At 55.1% G+C, this 19,605-nt stretch overlaps 1 protein-coding gene across 7 annotated transcripts in view; it reads right to left on the bottom strand.

Annotated features, from left to right (window-relative positions):
- LOC126935852 (uncharacterized) overlaps positions 1-19,605 on the bottom strand; it is a 104,024-nt gene that overhangs the window by 6,436 nt on the left and 77,983 nt on the right. For 6 of the 7 annotated variants that reach the window (XR_007719319.1, XR_007719320.1, XM_050757938.1 and 3 more), the window contains one exon: positions 307-460. Coding sequence is in view for 5 of the 7 variants with exons in the window: in XM_050757938.1 (XP_050613895.1) it covers positions 332-460 (129 nt within the window). In the remaining 2 variants the exon portion in view is untranslated. Of the gene's footprint in view, positions 1-306; positions 461-13,133; positions 13,281-13,737; positions 13,805-19,605 lie in introns of those variants that run through there. The other variant, XM_050757941.1, reaches the window with a different exon arrangement.

Raw genomic sequence — 19,605 nt, 5'->3', positions numbered from 1 at the left:
GGAGTGCAATGGTGCGATCTTGGCTCAGTGAAACCTCTGCCTCCTGGGTTCAAGCGATTCTCCTGCCTCAGCCTCCCAAGTAGCTGGGAGTACAGGCGCCCGCCACAAACGCCTGGCTAATTTTTGTGTTTTTAATAGAGATGGGATTTCACCATGTTGGCCAGGTTGGTCTCGAACTCCTGACCCCGTGATCTGCCCGCCTCGGCCTCCCAAAGTGCTGGGATTACAGGCGTGAGCCACCGTGCCTGGCCAATTTCTTTCTTATTTCTAACATGGGACGGTTGTAACATCAATATATATATGTACCTCATTTTTTCCATCAGCTTCCACATCATGTTGGATTGTCATGAACTGGGTGGTCACCTGTTGATGGAGATCTCAGCATTTCACGTCTTGGGTTTGACATCGTTCTGTTGCTTTCGTGACACTGAAGGCAGCACCAGCATCCTTGTTCATACACCTTGTGGTGACAGGACACAATTCAGAGTAAGGCCCAAAACGAGACGGAAGAGCCACAGGTGTTTACATTCTGAACTTAAAAGATGAAGACAAAATCCTTGTAGGACTATGGGCTGGGTGCCATGACTCATGCCTGGAATCCCAGCACTTCAGGAGGCCGAGGCAGGTGGATCACGAGGTGAGGAGTTCGAGACCAGCCTGGCCAACATGATGAAATCTGGTCTCTACTAAAAATACAAAAATTTAGCCAGGCGTGGTGGCAGGCACCTATAATCCCAGCTACTTTGGAGGCTGAGACAGGAGAAATGTTTGAACCCGAGAGATGGAGGCTGCAGAGAGCCGAGATGGCACCACTGCACTCTAGCCTGGGCAACACAGTGAGACTCCGTCTCAAAAAAAGAAAAGAAATATGGGCAAATAATACACACAGGAGATTTATATCTTAAAGGAAATATTGATGACTGACGTGCATGCAAGAAAGTTAGGAGCCGTCATACAAATTCAAAGAAAAACAAAAATCAGGGGAAGTTCCTTCAGGGCTGGTGAGGGGCAAGGAAGGTGAGGGGCAGGGAAGGTGAGGGGCAGGGAAGGGCGCCACCAGTCACAGCTGCTAGGGTGACCCACTCACTCCTGGAGACTGCTTTTTTAAAATGATGTTTAGCACTGAAAGCCCTGCACCCTGAAAATCTCTCATACCCGGGCAGACCAGACCACTCAAATGGCTGGGGAACATTCAAACCTTTCTGTTTTGTTTTGTTTTGTTTTGTTTTAAGATGGAGCCTCGCTCTGTCACCCAGGCTGGAGTGCAGTGGTGCAATCTCGGCTCACTGCAACCTCTGCCTCGCAGATTCAAGCGATTCTCCTGCCTCAGCCTCCCAAGAAGCTGGGAGTACACGCATGTGCCACCATGCCCAGCTAAATATTTTTTTTTTTTTTTTGTATCTTTAGTAGAAACGGGTGTTTCACTATATTGGCCAGGCTGGTCTTGAACTCCTGACCTCCAGTGATTTGCCTGCCTCAGCCTCTCAAAGTGCTGGGATTACAGTGTGAGCCCCTGTGCCCAGCCCTATTCAAACCTTTCTCAAGGCATTTGTCAGCAGCAAGCCCAGACCCCAGCAGCACACACCTCACCAGCAGGACACCCCACTCAGGCAGGCTGCAACTAACTTTCTTTCTTTCTCTCTTTCTCTCTCTCTCTTTCTTTCTTTCTTTCTCTTTCTTCCTTCCTTCTTTCCTTTTCTTCTTTCTTTCTTTCTTTCTTTCTCTCTCTCTCTCTCTCTTTCTTTTTGGAGTCTCACTCTGTCGCCCAGGCTGGAGCGCAGTGGTGCTATCTCATCTCACTGCAACCTCCTCCTCCCAGGTTCAAGTGATTCTCCTGCCTCAGCCTCCCAAGTAGCTGGGATTACAGGCACCCGCCACCACAGCCAGATAATTTTCTATTTTTGGTAGAGATAGTGTTTCACCATGTTGGCCAGGCAGGTCTTGAACTCTTGACCTCAGGTGATCCACCCACTTCGGCCTCTCAAAGTGCTGAGATTCCAGGCATGAGCCACCACGGCCGGCCAGGCTGCAATGTCCCCACGTGGCTTGTGTTATTCTGTGGTCCTCCTGCCGTGGCTAGAACCAGAATGAATGATGGGGGTGATGCGGACCCCGTTAGTTCTCATTTGAGTGACGGTAGTTTACGGGGGTAACGGGGACCCTGTTAGTTCTCATTTGAGTGACGGTGATTTGCATTTCGTATGTTAACGTCATGTTCACCACTGGCTCCTGAGAAACACGATTCCTCACGTTTGAGCAGTTTCCTCCCATCTCTGGCTTTGGGTTTTGCCATGAGTGGCTTTTGGGTTTTATCAAGGGCATCTTGGGCACCTGTAGAGAAGGTTTGCTATTTTATTTGGTCTTCTGGCAGCGGATCATCTTTCCTGCTAGCACCCTTGTTTCTTTGGGGGGAAAACACTTCATGTGTTTAGTTTTTGTAGCATATGTACTTTCCTTCCACCACTAACGGCGAAGAAGCACGGTCCCCCGGCCCTCAGCAGCGGAAGGCAGGTGACCACAGCAGCCCCCGGCCCCCAGCAGCGGAAGGCAGGTGAGCACAGCAGCCAGCCCCACTTGGCGGCCAGCCCTGCTCGGCGTCTCGAATGTGCAGGAGACCAGGACCCTGAACAAGACTGCTGCCAGGGCAGCATCTGAGTGGGCGTCACGCATGCTCCTGGCCTTCCCCAGACAGCAGTGGTCTTTTACTGGTATAACTGTGCCTGAATCATCCAGGGCCTGGGGACGCTGACCCATGGCGGGGAAGGACACCACAGCCCCCTCCCAGTCAGAGTGGAAGTGTGTGGAGAGCAGATGACTGCCTGGATCTCAACGCAAACCGCTCAGGGCAGACCTTGCATGGATTCTACAGCTGGCCTGCAGCTGTCCCCTCGGGCACTGGACAAAGTGTCTGCACAAATGTCCTCGGTGACCACAAACCTCTGTGTTGGCTGCATGGACCCACAGCGAGAAGCAGCGAGGGGTCCATCCTGACAGGCACGTGAAAAGTGCCACCTCTTCCTGACTCCCAGAAACCACCCGATGCCAAGGACTGGGGGTCCAGAGGCTTCTGTCTCACCCACTGCAGCCCCCTGGTCTAACAGCACAGATCGCCCACGGCTGGGTGTAGGAATGACAATAGTGTAGTTGGATCGGGACTCCAGCAGCCACCGCTCTGGGGCAGTCAGCTTATTGGAGCAAATCACTGCGGTGTCTGGCATCTGCCAGGAGGCTGAGATCTGGACCGTGTTCATCTCTATCCAAACAGACAGAAGGTTAGAATGAGGTTGTCTTTACTGCACATCCCTGATGTTCGGGAGCCTGCGTGGGGGAGCCGTCACCTCCTGGCGCTGCCTCGAGGCTGCACCATCTTGCAGGGCGCCCTGCTGGTCCAGCACGCAGGAGCCCTCACACCCATCAACCCTCGGAAGAGATACAGCAGGCAGCTGGGAATAGAGCCGGTGGCATCCCAAAGGGTACTGCCCAGGCATGTCCTGGCACTCCTCTACCCAGATGCCCACGCCACTCAGAGAGGGCACCATGACTGGCTGTCCTGCTCAAGGAAGGATGTGCCCCAGCGGCACCTCATTCTGTGGTTGGAACGCATTTCCTTGGGGACCCAAGGGGCTGTCAGCCCTCGGGGAGGCCCAGGTGAAGAAAGCTCTCTCGTGGGCCCGGCCCGCGGTGCCCGCGCTGCCCCCGGAGGCCCCTTGTGCTCCAGGTGGCCCGGCAGGCTCATGGTCCACAGGGAGCTTCAGGAAGTCCCAGGAGACGAGCTTGCAAGGCCCAGGGCCTTGGAGCACAGCCAGGCCTTCTCCATCCACCGAGGAACGCTTCTTCCATTGACTAGAAACAATCTCTGCTTTCTCCTAAATTTCTGTGGGAAAATAAATGCTTGAGTACGTGACACCAAGTGGCATGAGGCTCGGCCCCACAGGGCGCACCAGATCCGAAGGGCCGCAGGTTCCAGGGGGCTCCTGACGCAGGAGGAACGTGACCATGGAGCAGGCGTGCGCTCCTCAAGGCAGAAGGGGACAGGAACGGGAACAGAGGCGCACGCAGACCACATCCCCCTACCCCCTGCCCAGCCTCAGGCCTATCTGTGGACAGCTGCGTCCGCCCGTCCGGATAACCCAGGCCCTGCTGCGGTCACAGGGAGCCCTGGAATCTCGGGGCTGTTATCTCAGTTTGTGTTTCCTCAAAAACAGATCCCGAGCCAAAGTCTGGAGGGCAAAGCTCACGGGGAGGGTGCGATTCGGGGAAGTGCAGGGAAGAGGGAGGAGGAGGCCAAGGAGGCCTCAGTGCAGAAACGGCTGCTGGGGACCCTCCGCAAGACTGCAGGGGACACCATGGTGTCATCTGAGTTATTTCTCTTTCATTTGTACAGATTGCCTTCCCTGACTCCGGCCTTCCCCGTGGGCTGGACTCCATGCTGGTGTGCACAGGTGACCTCTGGGTGCACGCAGGGCCCAGCTGTGTCTGCTGCAGTCGGCTTGTGCATATCACAAGCTGACGCGACATGAAACCCTTCAGAGTCCCCTCAAGTAGAGGCTCGGGGAACTGAGCTCCCACCGCCACATGGGTGGCCATGGCTGAGTCCTTCATTCCCCATCATACAGATGAGAGAGACAGGGTGGTAGGGGTGGGGGGAGAGAAAGGGAGAGAGAGGGGGATCGAAGGAAGAGAGAGAGAGCAAGAGACAGAGAAAGAAGGGAGAGAGAGCAAGAGAGAGGGGGAAGAGAAGTGGAGACAGACGGAGACAGAGACAGAAACAGAGGCAGAGATGGAGACGCAGACAGACAGACCGCGGGGATGATGAAAAGCAAACAGCTTCCAGGCGAGGTTTTGCTGAATCTGTGCGGCAGACAGACTCTAAATGGCTGAAAGTCTGCTCATTTGGGGCTATTTTTAAAAACAATTGAACGTATAAAAATCTGAGTTTGGTGCCAGTGGGTTCTTGAACTAATGAGCTCAGCCTGCAGGGAAGAAATGAGTGACCCAGGGGCCAGTGCGCAGAGGCCGTCTCTGGCTCATTTAGGTAACGACCACTCGCCCGTGCCCTCAGCATTCAGGTGAGCCTGGCCCACATTGGGAGAGAAGCAGGGGCTTCCGGATGCGATGGGCAGCCTCCATGATGGCTAAAATCATCCCCAGGCCCATCTGGGCTCCGTGGGCCTCTGGACACACAGGAACACATGGGCCCTATGGTGCCAGCCAGGGACGGCGGTATGGACAGGAAGTCTGCTCCCTGGTGGTGGCAAAAAATCATTTCCTTTATTTGATTTTCATTCATTGACTTCTTTTCTTTGGTCATGGGAAAGCACAAAGCCTTGAGCTGACTGGATTCTCTGAGCAGAAGAGGATTCCGGCATCCGAGCTGGATGTTGTCTGGAGTCCCTCGTTTCCCCGGCTCAGGCTCCCGAGTTTCAGGGTTAACACAAAGCAAGGAGCCCGGCAGGGAAAGGCTGTCCCAGGCCACGAGAGCACCCAGTGCGTGTCCAGATGCTTCCACTGTGCCCTTCAGTGGTAGGTGGGAGCACACGGGCCCAGAGAATCCTCCTAAGACTGTTCAGACCAGGCCAGGCTCGCCTGCCTCTGCACCCAGGGCGTGCAGGCTGGCGGCCAGGGGTCCAGGTCAGGCAGTGGCCACCCATGTGGGTCGCCCAGCATTGGAGGGAAGGGACAGCCATGGTGTACCCAGACCCCCGCGGTCTGCCCGTGTGCTTCAGGGGACAAGGAGGCCTTGGAGGGCCATTTCAGAGACCAGGCTGCTGGCCCTTCACACTGAATACCAGGGATGAGCTCACGGGAAGAGAGCTGGGTCTTTCCCGGGCTCCCTGCTTTAAAGGGCACCCCCAGGCACCTGCCAAAGGAGAGCTTTACCCCTCCAGGAAAAACCAAGTTGCACCCCCAGAAAGCACGACGCCCCTCCTGCAGCTCCCTCCATCCGGCTGACCCTCCAGGGTTTCCGCGCAGCCCTGCCTGGGTCTCTGGCGCGGGGCCGTTTTCCTTTCGCTATGCAACAGTGTCACCTGGTGGCCGGCGCGGCACAACTGCAGCCTGGAAAGGGAGCTCTGGAACCAAGGCCCCTGTGTGGAATTTTGCCTTTTTTAAAAGAAATCACTGAGCCATTAAAGATGCCCACGTTGAATTCAACAGTGAAGAGTGACGTTCCTGATGCCGCGCTATGGAAAGCAGCTCCGGGGCGCCGACGCTGGCAGAAAAGTGGCCAGCGCGGTTCCTGAGTGGGAAAGGCTAACCCCACTGCCAGGCCCAGGGCTTTGCCGAGCGACACGTGGCGGCTTATGTGGAAGGAAGGTTCATGGAATATGAGCGGTTTGTCCCTGGTTTTTCCTTCAGAGTCTGTGTGCATATAATTTTTTAAACGGCTCACAGATGCACTCTTTGGGCGGTGATTCTCCAAGGTTCGGTTACAGTAACAAAAACGACAAAGCCATTCCTCATCTCACGGTCCAGATGGGGGCAGACAGGAGATTCTGAATGTTCCCTGTTGCTTCTCGCTGGGGGTCAGTTCTTTCTCAATGGCCAACATGGGTCTCTGCTGCCAGGGTGAGGAGGAGGAGGGTCACGCCGGCCTGGGCATCCGTTAGTTCGTGCCTGGCTGGGTTTCCGTCTCGCTCTCATGCAGTTCAGGCCTGCGACAACCTTTCAAAGACAGCAGAGACAAGACAAGCAGCGTCTGATGCCTCCGGGGGTAGGCAGTGGCAATGCCTGTGAGCCCACATTCATCGGGGTCAGCTCCAGGGAACACGGTGTGATATCCCACGCCCGGGGGAGTGTAGGCCCTAAGGTGGCTTCAGAGAGGTACTCAGGAGGATGACGCTTTGGTGTGAATGCGTCCCATCCAAAATTCATGCAATGAAATGTAACAGGCCAGGCCTTTGGGAGGGGAGTAGGCGGTGAGGAAGGCCTCCTCTCGCGCGAATGGGATTAAGGCCCCTCTGAAAGAGGCTCCATGCAGCATTCAGCATCGTCCCAGCTTCTGGCTCCTAAACTCCTTCCACAGGGCGCTTGAACATGGACATAATTCAGCCAAGATCTTTGCCGTTTAGTGACAAGGTCAGTCTTTTCTCTAGTGTCCAGTAAGATATTCCTCGATTCTGGCTGGGTGGGGTGGCTCACGCCTGTAATCCCAGGACTCTGGGAGGCCTAGGTGGGAGGATCGCTTGAGCCCAGGATTTGAGACCAGGGTGGGAAACATGATGAAACCGCAAAAGAAAGAGAGAGAAGAGGCCCCCGGGCACCCCAGGAGCCCGGTCCAGCACATCCGCCGTGGGGGGGTGAGCTTGAGTGTGGTGCTCCTCTCAGGAAGCACCAGGGACACCGCAGACATCTGCTCTTTACGCTCCAACCTCTCACGCTCGAGACAGCAGGACCGTTCATGGAGAGATTGCCAAACCAGTCCTAGAAAGCCCGTACCCCTTCAGGACAGGACGTCCCCATGTGTCAGAGTTGCTGGAGCAGTTCAGACAGCTCTCTGACACAGAAGTGGGATGGAGCGCAACAGCGCCCTGCAGGCACACGGAGGTCATTAGCTTCATGTCACCTAGGTTGGGCCACAGTGCCAGGCTGTTTGGGCGAACACCAGTTTGAATGTTGCTGTGAAGGCCATTTAATCAGTCATTTTAGATCAGTAGGCTTTGAGTGAAACAGATGTCCCTCCGACAATGTGGCCGGGCCTCGTCCAGTCAGATGAAGGCAGGTGGGCCTCATCTAATCAGATGAAGGCAGGTGGGCCTCATCCAATCAGATGAAGGCAGGTGGGCCTCATCCAATCAGGTGAAGGTCTTAAAAGAAAAAACTGAGTTCCCAAAAGAAGGAAGGAATTCTCCCTTCAGGCTCAAGACTGCAACAGCAGTTCCTGTGGGAATGACCTGCCTGCCCTGTGAATTTTGGAGTTGCCAGCCTCTACAATAGCACAGGATAATCCTTTGAAATAAACCTCTCTCTGTCTCTGTCTCTCTCTCTCTTTTTACATATACATGCATGTGGATATAGATGAGTGTGTATAGAGATAGAAATATCTAGCTATAGAGATAGATATCCATCTGTATCTGTATAGGTACATACAGATATATATAATAAATATTAAGTATATTTATATTAATACTATTTAATATTTAATGCATATTCATAATCTTTTAATTTATATTATTTGTATGTCCTATATTTTGCATATATTATTATATACTATATGTATTCTTTTGTATATTTGTATTAATGTATATTTATATGTTACTCATATTAATTTATATATTAATTTTTTTTTAGATGGAGTCTTGCTCTGTCACCCAGGCTGGAGTGCAGTGGTGCATTCTTGGCTCACTGCAACCTCCACCTCCCGGGTTCAAATGATTCTCCTGCCTCAGCCTCCCAAGAAGCTGGAATTATAGGCATGTGCCACTGCACCTGACTAATTTTTGTGTTTTTAGTAGAGACAGGGTTTCACCATGTTGGCCAGGCTGGTCTTGAACTCTTGACCTCAAGTGATCCTCCGGCCTCGGCCTCCCAAACTGCTGGGATTATAGACATGAGCCACTGCCCCCGACCCTCAATTTGTATATTAATTTTAACAAGATCGTAAAGATGATTATATGGGTGTATATAACATGGCAAATACAGGTGTGTGCCTGTGAGTGACAGCACACAAGATGTGCCCTCAGCCTGGGCTTCCCTCCAGCAGCCTTGGCCGTGGCTGGAAGGAGCCACTCCAGGATCCAGGGAAGCCCTTGTTTGGCCAGTGCCTGCACGCCTCGCCATCCACACCCTTTACGAGTGCTGCGGAGCACCTGCCACCTGGAGCCACGCAGACAAATCGGGAGCCGGCGCTGGCTCGGTGATCTGTGATTAGCTTTGTGGCTCAGATGCGCTTCCTGGACAGTGGGCTCCCTGCTCACAAAATGAGAAACGTCTTTCTCGCGGCGCCGTTCCTCCTGATTCCGGGTCACCTCAGAGGCCCTAAACCATCCCTGCTTCCTTTGCTCTTCGAATGAGCAGACAGCAGGACGCACATGCATCCCTGAACCCGGGCGCTTTGTGCCGAGAGCGCCACGCGGGTTATTCTTCCTCTTTATGTCATCTCCTAGGGCCCTGCTGATAGTTTAACATGTAAAATGGTAGTTATCAATAATAAAATGCATCCCTGCCCCGTGCCCTCCTCTGCCTCTCTGGATGGATAATTCTTCAGTTACCACGGGGACCCCGAACGTGGAAGGAGTCCTCCGACCCGGTTCTTGCTCCATGTCATCACTCGCCCCGCGGTGAGCAGCAGAAGGGCCTTTGAGAGGGTGGCCTCTTCCTTCACTGTTCCGGCTGGAGAGGGGCGCAGACCCCTTTCCTGGGGACAGGAGGCCATGGGCATCAGCAGCAGGCAGGAGGGACCACCTCTTTCTCCCCGCCATGCAAACAGCCACACTGGCCACTGCCCAGGTCCTCCTCCGGCTGCCGCGGTAAACTGAGGCAGCTGCTGCTTCCCCCAAAAAAACTGTCCCCCAGCCAGGGCTTGGCCCGCCGTGGGATCCTGCAGGCCATCTGACCACGCTCAGCTTCTCATCCGCCCGAGATGCCAGGCTCCGGAGGCTCCCTGGGGCGGTTGGAAATACAGAAGCAGCTCAGTCCCCAGCCAGCGAGGGCACCGTCCCTCACGGGGACTCCGCAGGTCTTGGAAAGGCCACTGTCCTGCCTCAGGAAGGCCGGGTGGCTGCGCCCTCTGGCGGGTGAGAAGCTCAGTGCGGGCCGGGCCGCCTCCCTGCCTTCAGGAGCGTTTGCCATTCCTGCGTTACTTAGGACTGGAAGGGTCAAACTATGTCTTTTTGAAAGGTAGCCAAAATCTCAAGCTAAAAGGTAATCATTCGGGATGCTTTTACATTCAAATATCTGAAGTGATGCTCTAGTCTCCCACTGAAATCCATCCAGGTCTGCGGAGAGGCCCTGCAGACAGCCAAGGTCAGTGACACCCTCCAGGCAGCATCTCCATGCGAGGGTCGGTAGCCACCTTTGTGAGACACAGAAGACCTTGGGCGGATGCCGCTGCTTTGTGTGTGTGCGACACCGGGATCCTTTGCTATTTTCCTTCGTGCTTTCCTTTCTTGTTTAGCTACTAACATGTATTAGTTTCATAATTCAAAAAATTATAAGTGCAAGAATTCAAAGTTACTGTGTGTCAAAGGCATGAAGCAAACTCAGAGGCTGCAACCTCTTTCCCCTGCTGCAAAACCTCACTGCTGTAGTTCCCATGAATAAAGTCTGCCTCACTGCCTCGAAAACAAAAAAAGAAAAAAAAGAAAAAGAAAAGAAAGAAAAACAAGATGGGGAAAAGTACAGAATCTGTGTTATTTCCATTTACAAAGCATCATTGTCCCAAGAGAAAACATTATTAAAATAGCCTATTTTCACCATAGAAGCAGTAAAACTTGCTTTTAGGCATGAGAAATGGTTCTCACTAGGAGTGAGACTTGGTAGAAGATCATCAGAAAGACTGTTATAATCCTATGACTCCATGTTACTCCCTCCTGGCAAGAAACAGCACCTTCTACCACGGCCGTCAATTTTCTTCGTACACCAAGAGGGCTTCCATCCGTGGCAGGTCTCAGCACAAGTCCACTCTGCGTCTTAGAAATTGCAAGAACTGGCCAGGTGCAGTGGTTCATGTCTGTAATCCCAGCACTTTGGGAAGCCAAGGTGGGAGGATCATGAGGTCAGGAGATTGAGACCATCCTGACCAACATAGTGAAACCCCGTCTCTACTGAAAATACAAAAATTAGCCAGGCGTGGTGGCGGGTGCCTGTAGTCCCACCTACTCGGGTGGCTGAGGCAGGAGAATCGCTTGAACCCGGGAGGCGGAGCTTGCAGTGAGCTGAGATTGCACCACCGCACTCCAGCCTGGGTGACAGAGCGAGACTGTCTTGAAAAAAAAAAAAAAAATACAAAGAACTTTCCACAACTTGCAGGTGAGCCCCTCTCTGGAGAGGTGGTCAAATCTAAAAAGAGTTGCTATGGAAAGGCTGGTTCTCAGGATGAGCCAGATTGTAAATATTTCTACTTAAGCCCAATACCTCTAAGATGTAAAGTTTAAATATAATGTCATATAAATTTCCAAAAGTCACTTTAGTGAAAAGTGTTTTAGCCTTTACAACTCAGTGCAAATGGTGTGAAATGCATCTGCTGGGGACGTGTCTCAGCCTCCTTCCGCAGCCATGCAGCTCAGAGGCCAAGGTGGGCCGACCGCAGGGTTTCCAGAAGGAGAAGGAGTGCTGAGAACAGCTCATCTTGAAATCCATCGCCCACCTTTTAGAAAGTGGTATGAAAATAAGATCTTTCTTTTTATTTTTTTTTTTTTTTTAGACCTAGTCTTGCTCTTGTCTCCTAGCCTGGAGGTACAATGGCATGATCTTGGCTCACTGCAACCTCCACCTTCCAGGTTCAAGGGATTATCCGGCCTCAGCCTCCCGAGTAGCTGGGACTACAGGAGGGTGCCACCGTGCCCAGCTAATTGTTGTATTTTTGGTAGAGATGGGGTTTCACCATGTTGGTCAGGCTGGTCTCAAACTCCTGACCTCAGGTGATCTGCCTGCCTTGGCCTCCCAAAGTGCTGGGATTACAGGCATGAGCATAGAAACTATGCTCTTTTGTAGGGAGGAGATGTTACCATTGACACGCTCATCGAATGTTCATTACACACACACACACACACACACAGAGTATTTCAGGCTGCTATCATTTGTCAGTCCTGAAGTATTGCCTCAAAATCAATGAACAATCTTGGTGATGACGGTCCAGCATCTACTGTCCAACCCTATGGCTTGACTAACTGACCACTTTCCTCAATGTCAAGGGACTCAGGTTTCGACATTTTAATATAAGCTGTAAGAGTTTAGAAAATGTCGTTAGACCCCAGTATCAATAATGGGTCCGGGAAACACACCTCACCACTGAAAAGCAGGCTAGCGGCCCTGTTCTTTTGTCAGATTTAGAATAACGGGTTTGGACCAGGTCCCCGCACTGACTTTGCAGATCTCAGCTGGTTATGGAAGCCCACGGTCAGGGGAGCTCTTTTTGGAGGAGTCAGCGGAGCTGAACTGCCTGAGACAGGAACCGCAGGCCCGGGGACTGAGAGGGGCTCAGAGGGCGATGCCCTGGGCGACTGGTGGGTGGGGACTGCCCCTCCTGAAGGGACCAAGGTTCCACATGTTCCCCTTAAAAGCGGAAGTCCCAGGAGCACAGGCTTCTGCGGATTAAAAGCCCCACTGTGTTCCACGGGCAGGTGGCTCCTGTTTTCTGGATGGCTGGGGACAGTGGACTTGACCACCGGAAACCCCCAAGCAGGAGGAAGCCCAGCAGTCCTCAGGCCCCAGGCCAGGGTGGGTGGTGGAGGTAACTCAGAGCCCGGGGACTGCTCCGCAGAGGGTCTTGCCTGCAGCCTTCCCTTCTGGCCCACCACCCCCTGTCCTGCTGTGTCACTCGGGAAGGGGATGAGTGGCGGGCCAAGGGGAGGGAGCCTCCAGCAGAAGCCGGAGATGTTGGTGGAGCCCACTCTGCGAGGCCATGCCCAGAGACTCCGGCCCCTCTGCTGCTCTGCAGAAGCGCTGGCCAGAAAGGTGGAGCGGGGAGGAGCCTCATGTTCTCTGCACCACAGCCTCCTAGTGGATTCCCTGTGGCAGCCAGGGTTGTTCCCTCCCAGGCACTGAAGCTGACACATGTGAGGAGACACAGGTGGCCAGGTGTCCCGTGGGGGTCCCTGGAGCAGCCACCTCACTCCGCCCGGGTCCACCCCACACACTGCTACCCCTGAGGGCCACTCACATCATGAGGAACAGGTCCCGGAGCTTCGACTTCAGGGTGGGTGCCCTAGAACCTTGGCACCATGGACCTCACCACCCTGTCCCCGAGCTGGGTCCGGCTCCGTCACGTCTCACCCCTTCCCTCCCCCCCATCCCTCTGGATAAGGCTCGTGCGGCGAAGCAGTGCCCTGGGGTTCCCTGTGACCCTGGGGAAGGGGACCAGCCCTACAGGGTCTGTGGGTTTTTCTCCCCGTGTGCGGAGATGAGAGATCATAGAAATAAGACAAAGAGATAGAAGAAAAGACAGCTGGACCCGGGGGACCACTACCACCGAGAGGCGGAGACCGGTAGTGGCCCCGAATGCCAGGCTGTGCTGATATTTATTGGATACAAGACAAAGGGGCAGGGTAAGGAGTGTGAGCCATCTCCAGTGACAGGTAAGGTCACGTGGGTCAGGTGTCCACTGGACAGGGGGCCTTTCCCTGTTTGGCAGCCGAGGCGGGTAGAGAGAGAGAGGAGACACCTTACGCCATTATTTCTGCATATCAGAAACTTTTAGTACTTTCACTAAGTTTGCTACTGTTATCTAAAAGGTGGAGCCAGGTGTACAGGATGGAACATAAAAGCGGACCAGGAGCGTGACCGCCGAAGCACAGCATCGCAGGGAGACAGTCAGGCCTCCGGATAACTGCGGGTGCACCTGACTGATGTCAGGCCCTCCATAAGAGGTGGTGGAGTAGAGTCTTCTCTAAACTCCCCTGGGGAAAGGGAGACCCCCCCCCCTCTTCCCGGTCTGCTGAGTAATGGGCGCCTTTACTAGGCACTGAGGCTACCGCTAGACCAAGGTCCGCTAGGCAACGGGCGTCTTCCCAGGCGCTGGCATTACTGCTAGACCAAGGAGCCCTCTAGTGGCCCTGCCCGGGCGTGACGGGGGCTCACAGTCTTGTCTTCCGGTCACTTCTCAGCGTGTCCCTTCAGCTCCTGTCTCTGTACAGCCTGGTTTTTCCTAGGTTATGATTATAGAGCGAGGATTATTATAATATTGGAATAAAGAGTAACTGCTACAAACTAATGAGTAATAGTGTTCATATATAATCATATCGATGATCTATATCTAGTATATTCTTATTTTATATATTTTCTTTATTATACGGGAACAGCTCGTGCCCTCGGTCTCTTGCGTCGGCACCCAGGGGGCTTGCCGCCCACATGCACCCCACCCCGTCTTGCCAGAGACTGCAGCCTCTGCGGTGAGCCTCCCACGTGGGCATCGGGCCCCTGCCGGTAACAGTGTGGAGGTGGTTGGGGGTGCCGAGAGACAGGAGCTGAACGGTGGGCTAGGGTACCCCCCAACTGGGAGAGCCCGCAGCCCTGGCAGTTCTCTGACCCTCAGGAGCCCCCTCTGCTGGTCAGGAGTCCAGGGGGTTCTTCCTGCTGCTGTTTCCCTAACCTGGTGGTGGGAGGCCTGGCACAGCGGCTCCAGGTCACATGGGCAGGAAAACAGGATAGAGGAGCAGCCACCAGTGCGGTGCGCTGGGCCTGTGGCCAGACACACTGACCACCCCCATGTCCAGCGCTGGGGCAGGTCTCTCTGTGCTGTGGGTGGGAGGGTCGCAATGCAGAAGGGGCTCCTCTCCCGGGTGCCAGTTTGGGGCTACCCCGCAGCACCCACCAGACCTCCCTCTCTGAGCCTGTGGGCACTGGGGGTCCTCAGCCACTGAAGGGAGAGCCAGGGGTCGTGTCAGTTCCCCCTTGCCCATCCCCAGCACTTTTGGAGGGACCTGGAGAAAGAGGAGAGGGGCCTGGCCACAGGGAGGTGGTGCAGCCCCTGGAGTCTCAGCGCTTGCCCTGCCTGGAGCAAGGGTGCTGGGGCTACTGGTGCCTCCCCAGCCCGTCCTGGCCTCCAGTGATGTGGTGCCCCCAGAAACACACGCGGAGGACCCCAGGAGGGGCCTGGGGCAGCCAGTGGTAAGTGGGGCAGATGGGGTCACGGCGCTGCGGACTCCCAGCTCAGGGGTCCAGGGTGCTCCCTTGGCTCCCCTGGGAGGGAGGGAGGGAAGGAGGGAGCAGGACCCACTGCGGTCCCCACCCTCCCGAAAGCGAGTTGCTGCCAGTTCACGCCCAGGGTCAGGGTGGACGTGGGCACAGCCGCAGTGACAGATTCTGCCTCTGCCTCTGAGGCCTGGGCCCAGGGTCGCGGTCCACCCCCCACCCCGCCGTGCCTCTCAGCTGCTGGATGTGAGCCTGTTGCTTCATGTTGGGGAAGAAGCAGGAGAGAATTCTCTGATCCATCAGGAACAACCAGGGAAGAGCCAGGACAGCCCCCGGGCCTCCTGCCATCGCCCTAAGGAAGACCCCTCCCCAGCTGTGGAGGGGAGGCCAGGTCCCCGGTCTTGGTGGGTAAACACCAGGGGACAGGGGCGGGCCAGGGAGCCCACACTGGAGAGAACTTTGAAGGGAGCTTTCCAGAGCCCCAAAACCTCCGTCAGGTAAGGGTGGTCTGGGGTGGAGGTGGTCTGGGGGTGGAGGTGGTCTGGGGGTGGAGGTGGTCTGGAGGTGGAGGTGGTCTGGGGGTCGAGGTGGTCTGGGGGTGGGGGTGGTCTGGGGGTGGGGTGGTCTAGGGGTAGATGGTCTAGGGGTGAAGGAGGTCTGGGGTGGAGGTGGTCTGGGGTGGAGGTGGTCTGGGGTGGAGGTGGTCTGAGGGTGGAGGTGGTCTGGGAGTGGGATGGTCTGAGGGTGGAGGTGGTCTGGGGTGGAGGTGGTCTGGGGTGGAGGTGGTCTGAGGGTGGAGGTGGTCTGGGGTGGAGGTGGTCTGGGGTGGAGGTGGTCTGAGGGTGGAGGTGGTCTGGGAGTGGGATGGTCTGAGGGTGGAGGTGGTCTGGGGTGGAGGTGGTCTGGGGTGGAGGTGGTCTGAGGGTGGAGGTGGTCTGGGGTGGAGGTGGTCTGAGGGTGGAGGTGGTCTGAGGGTGGAGGTGGTCTGAGGGTGGAGGTGGTCTGGGGTGGAGGTGGTCTGAGGGTGGAGGTGGTCTGAGGGTGGAGGTGGTCTGGGGTGGAGGTGGTCTGAGGGTGGAGGTGGTCTGGGGTGGAGGTGGTCTGGGGTGGAGGTGGTCTGGGGTGGAGGTGGTCTGGGGTGGAGGTGGTCTGGGGTGGAGGTGGTCTGGGGTGGAGGTGGTCTCGAGTGGAGGAGGTCTGTGGGTGGAGGTGGTCTGTGGGTGGCCGAGGTCTATGGGTGGACATGAGCCAAGGTGGAGGTGGTTTGGGGTGTGATGGTCCGGGGTTGGAGATGGTCTGGGGTTGGAGGTTGTACGGGGTGGAGTGGTCTGGGGTTGGAGGTGGTCTAGGGTTGGAGGTGGTGTCGGGTGGAGGTGGTCTGAGGGTGGTCTGTTTGCCTGCATTCCAGCTGAAAACAACTTCAGACAAGTCACTATAAGGCCGGGATGAGACGAGACAGAATGGCCCTTTCATAATTTTGCCTAAACACCGACAAATCAGGATCCCAGTGCCCGCCATGAAATGCCAAACCTCCCCTTTTCTCTGCTAACAGGAGCTGGGCCTTGCCTGGGGTCAGACTTTCGCCAGCTGGTCATGGGGGCTCCAGCTTTCCGGCAGCCTCCAACCTGGGGAGACCCCCAACCACCCAGCCACAGCCCAGTCCTACAGAGGGTCTTCCTGATGCTCCTCCTGTGACCCCAGGGTGCCCATGGTGTGTGTGGCCACATGCCCTGAGGTGTAGCCCAACCTTTCAACCACAGGCAGCTCCTGGGGCTCTGGCTGGACAGAGAGGCCAGGGTCAAGGGGCAGGTGAAGCCTGAGGGTGCTCGGGAGCGGCCAGGGATGGCCCTGAGCATGGAGGGTCTTCCCCGCTTCCCCGGGTACCCACAGGAGTTACTACAGCCACTTTCCACGTGTCTGGGGCTCTGCCACGTGTGACCAACTCCCCGGGAAAATGAAGTGGCTACAGGTCTCAATCAAATCCTTTAAAGAAAAGTTTCAGGAAAGAGAAACATTTACCACAAGCAGAGGGCTGAGGAACTAAGAAATAGCTCTGGCTGAGAAGACACGTGGGGGCCAAGCTGCAGGTCCAGCGAGAGGGACAACAGTGGGCGAAGATCCACGAAACCCCTTCCGCGAGACTCCCACTCCTGTGGGAAGATGGAAGTGGCCCGGGCCGGTGGGAGAGCCCAGCGGGATGCCAGGGTGGCACTGGGCACTGCATGGGGAGCCAGGACCGGTGGGGGGGGGGCTCCAGGAGAGACGAAAGCCGCCTGCCCCAGGCACAGGACTAAGGGCTGCACACAGCACGGGAAGACCTTCCCTTGAAGACGTTTCTCCCCATGCCCTCTTCCCCCTGCAGCCCTCCTCTGCTCCCCAAGTTCCAAACACACCAAGCCAACGCCTGCTTGAGCCTCGAGCCCTTTGCACTTGCTCTGCTGCGGGTTATAAAGCAAAATGTAAAACACAACGTGCATCACGTCCAGTTCACATATTTCCACCATATTGGGGCGTTTTTAAGGGTCACGCTTGATTTTTATCCTAAAGCCAGTGACAGCCACTCAATCTTTGGAGACTGGGATGCCAGGGCTGTCGCTTGCATCTGCGGTTGGAGTTTGCCAGGCAGCAGGAGCCTTGGGCCAACTTTGGGCTCCAGAAGCTGCCACCTCAGGCCTGTGGCTCTCCCGCCGTCTTACCACAGAGTCCCCTGGCAGCCCTGCTGAGTCAAGCCGGCTTCCTGCCTTCCCAGACCTGGCTGGTCCCTGAAACCCAGGAGGGAACCCTGAGACTCTCAGCCCCTCTGCCCAGAGCTGCTCAGGCTCGCTTGGAGCCCTGCACGCATTTGGCAAATATTTACTGTGTGTGCACTGTGTGCCCGGCACTGTCATTGAACCAGAGGGTAGAACAATGACCACAACCAGGGACACCTGTTCTCAGGGCTCCAACCTTCTGGGGAGGGATGGGTACAGTGAAGCGCATCTGTGAGGTGACAGGTCCAGCAAAGGAACGCAAACAAGGAGACGGAAAGACGGAGCTGCTAGTTTACACGGGCACTGGTGAACATAAACGTTTGTGTTTAAGGACAAAGAAAATGGTTGCAGCTGTGCAGGCGTGTGGGGTTCACACTGGGACACTAACCACGGTTGAAGCCTGGTGCCCCCCAGCTTAGGAGAAAGAAGGAAATGAGGAGCAGTGTGCAAGCTCTGATTGAGATGGCCCAAACCCAAGAAGCCAAAAGTGTATTGGGGTGCAAGCTACACTTTACACGCTTATGCATTCTTCCATGTGTAAAAAAGTTTGGACAGCCAGAGAATCTGCGTTTAATGCCTTTCAAATCGAGGGAACGAAAGGTCCTGCCTCCACGGTCTGGGAGAGCCTCACACACACAACACACAAGGTAATGACTGATTTTTCCTTTTCTGCAAGGAATTTCCTGATCTCTCTCTTCCCAGCTCAGGAATGAGCCTTAGGAAGGGGCAGAGGTCGAACCTTTTGGTTCAAGCAAGGCTTGGGGTCCGAGGGGAAGGCCTAGCTGGAGGAGACTGGGGGGTTTGGAGGAGTGAGGGAGACGCCGCAGGTGACCGGAGCCCCCTCCTCAGCACAGCCCCTAGCTCAGGCCCCTGAAGCGCTCCGGGTGGAGGCTGCAATCATTACTGTAAAACCATTGTCTTAGAGAGCAGGCGCCTTCCGCTCCTGGCATGGTGCTGAGTAGAGATACGGCTTTGCTTTAGATATGAATGTGCACGTTTGCAGGAAAACCTAACTATGGGTGTGCCTGTGTTTATCCCGTATGAAGGACTTCTCCGTCTATTGTTACTGTATCAGGCGCTGACGGTTTATTAATACCTTTTCAGCAACATGGAGAAAACAGATGATGTTTCCCCATATCTATCATTACTACAGTGAGTCTTTTATTTGTTGGTTTGGTTTTTTCATTGTCGTTGTTTTTCTTGAGATGCCCAAGCTAGAGTGCGCTGGCGTGATCTGAGCTCATTGCAACTTCTGCCTCCCGGGTTCAAGCGATTCTCCTGCCTCAGCCTGCCGAATAGCTGGGATTACAGGTGCCCGCCACCATGTATTTTTAGTAGAGACGGGGTTTGGCCATGTTGGCCAGGCTGGTCTTGAACCCCTGACTTCAGGTGATCCACCTGCCTCAGCCTCCCAAAGTGCTGGGATTACAAGTGTGAGCCACCACATGCAGCCTCATTTATGTCTGGTATTATTTACAATATCAGGTACATTTGCATTCTTGATGTCAACCCTTCATTGCCACGATGCATCATTGTGCCAATCCGATGCTGGGTCTGATTCGCCAAGCCCAGAGTCGGGGGTGAGAGTGTGGTGAGCTCAGGTGAGGACACGGGAGGGATCCAAGGAGTTGGACCCTGGGGGAGGGAGAGAGGTGGGATCTCGGCTCACTGCAAGCTCCGCCTCCCAGGTTCACGCCATTCTCCTGCCTCAGCCTCCCGAGTAGCTGGGACTACAGGTGCATGCCACCTCACCTGGCTAATATATTTTTTTTTTTTTGTATTTTAGTAGAGACAGGGTTTCGCCATGTTTCCCAGGCTTGTTTCAAACTCCTGAGCTCAATCAATTCGCCTGTCTCGGCCTCCCAAAGTGCTGGGATTACAGGCGTGAGCCACCGCGCCCGGCCGAGGATTTCAAGACAGTGACAGCAAGGCATGAAGCCTTCCAAGTGTGGGAGCCTGTGTGTCTGCGGGAGCTGTGTGCCTGTGAAGCAGACCCTGGGGCTGAGGCAGGAAAATACGGTCTGGAGGCAGGGAACATAAGGCGGATTCACACTTCAGCTATGAC

Source organism: Macaca thibetana, chromosome 14 (genome assembly GCF_024542745.1).
Source record: "Macaca thibetana thibetana isolate TM-01 chromosome 14, ASM2454274v1, whole genome shotgun sequence".
NCBI classification, from domain to species: domain Eukaryota; kingdom Metazoa; phylum Chordata; class Mammalia; order Primates; family Cercopithecidae; genus Macaca; species Macaca thibetana.
The sequence above is the reverse complement of the archived record's forward strand: the minus strand, read 5'-3'. Positions and strand labels throughout refer to the sequence as shown.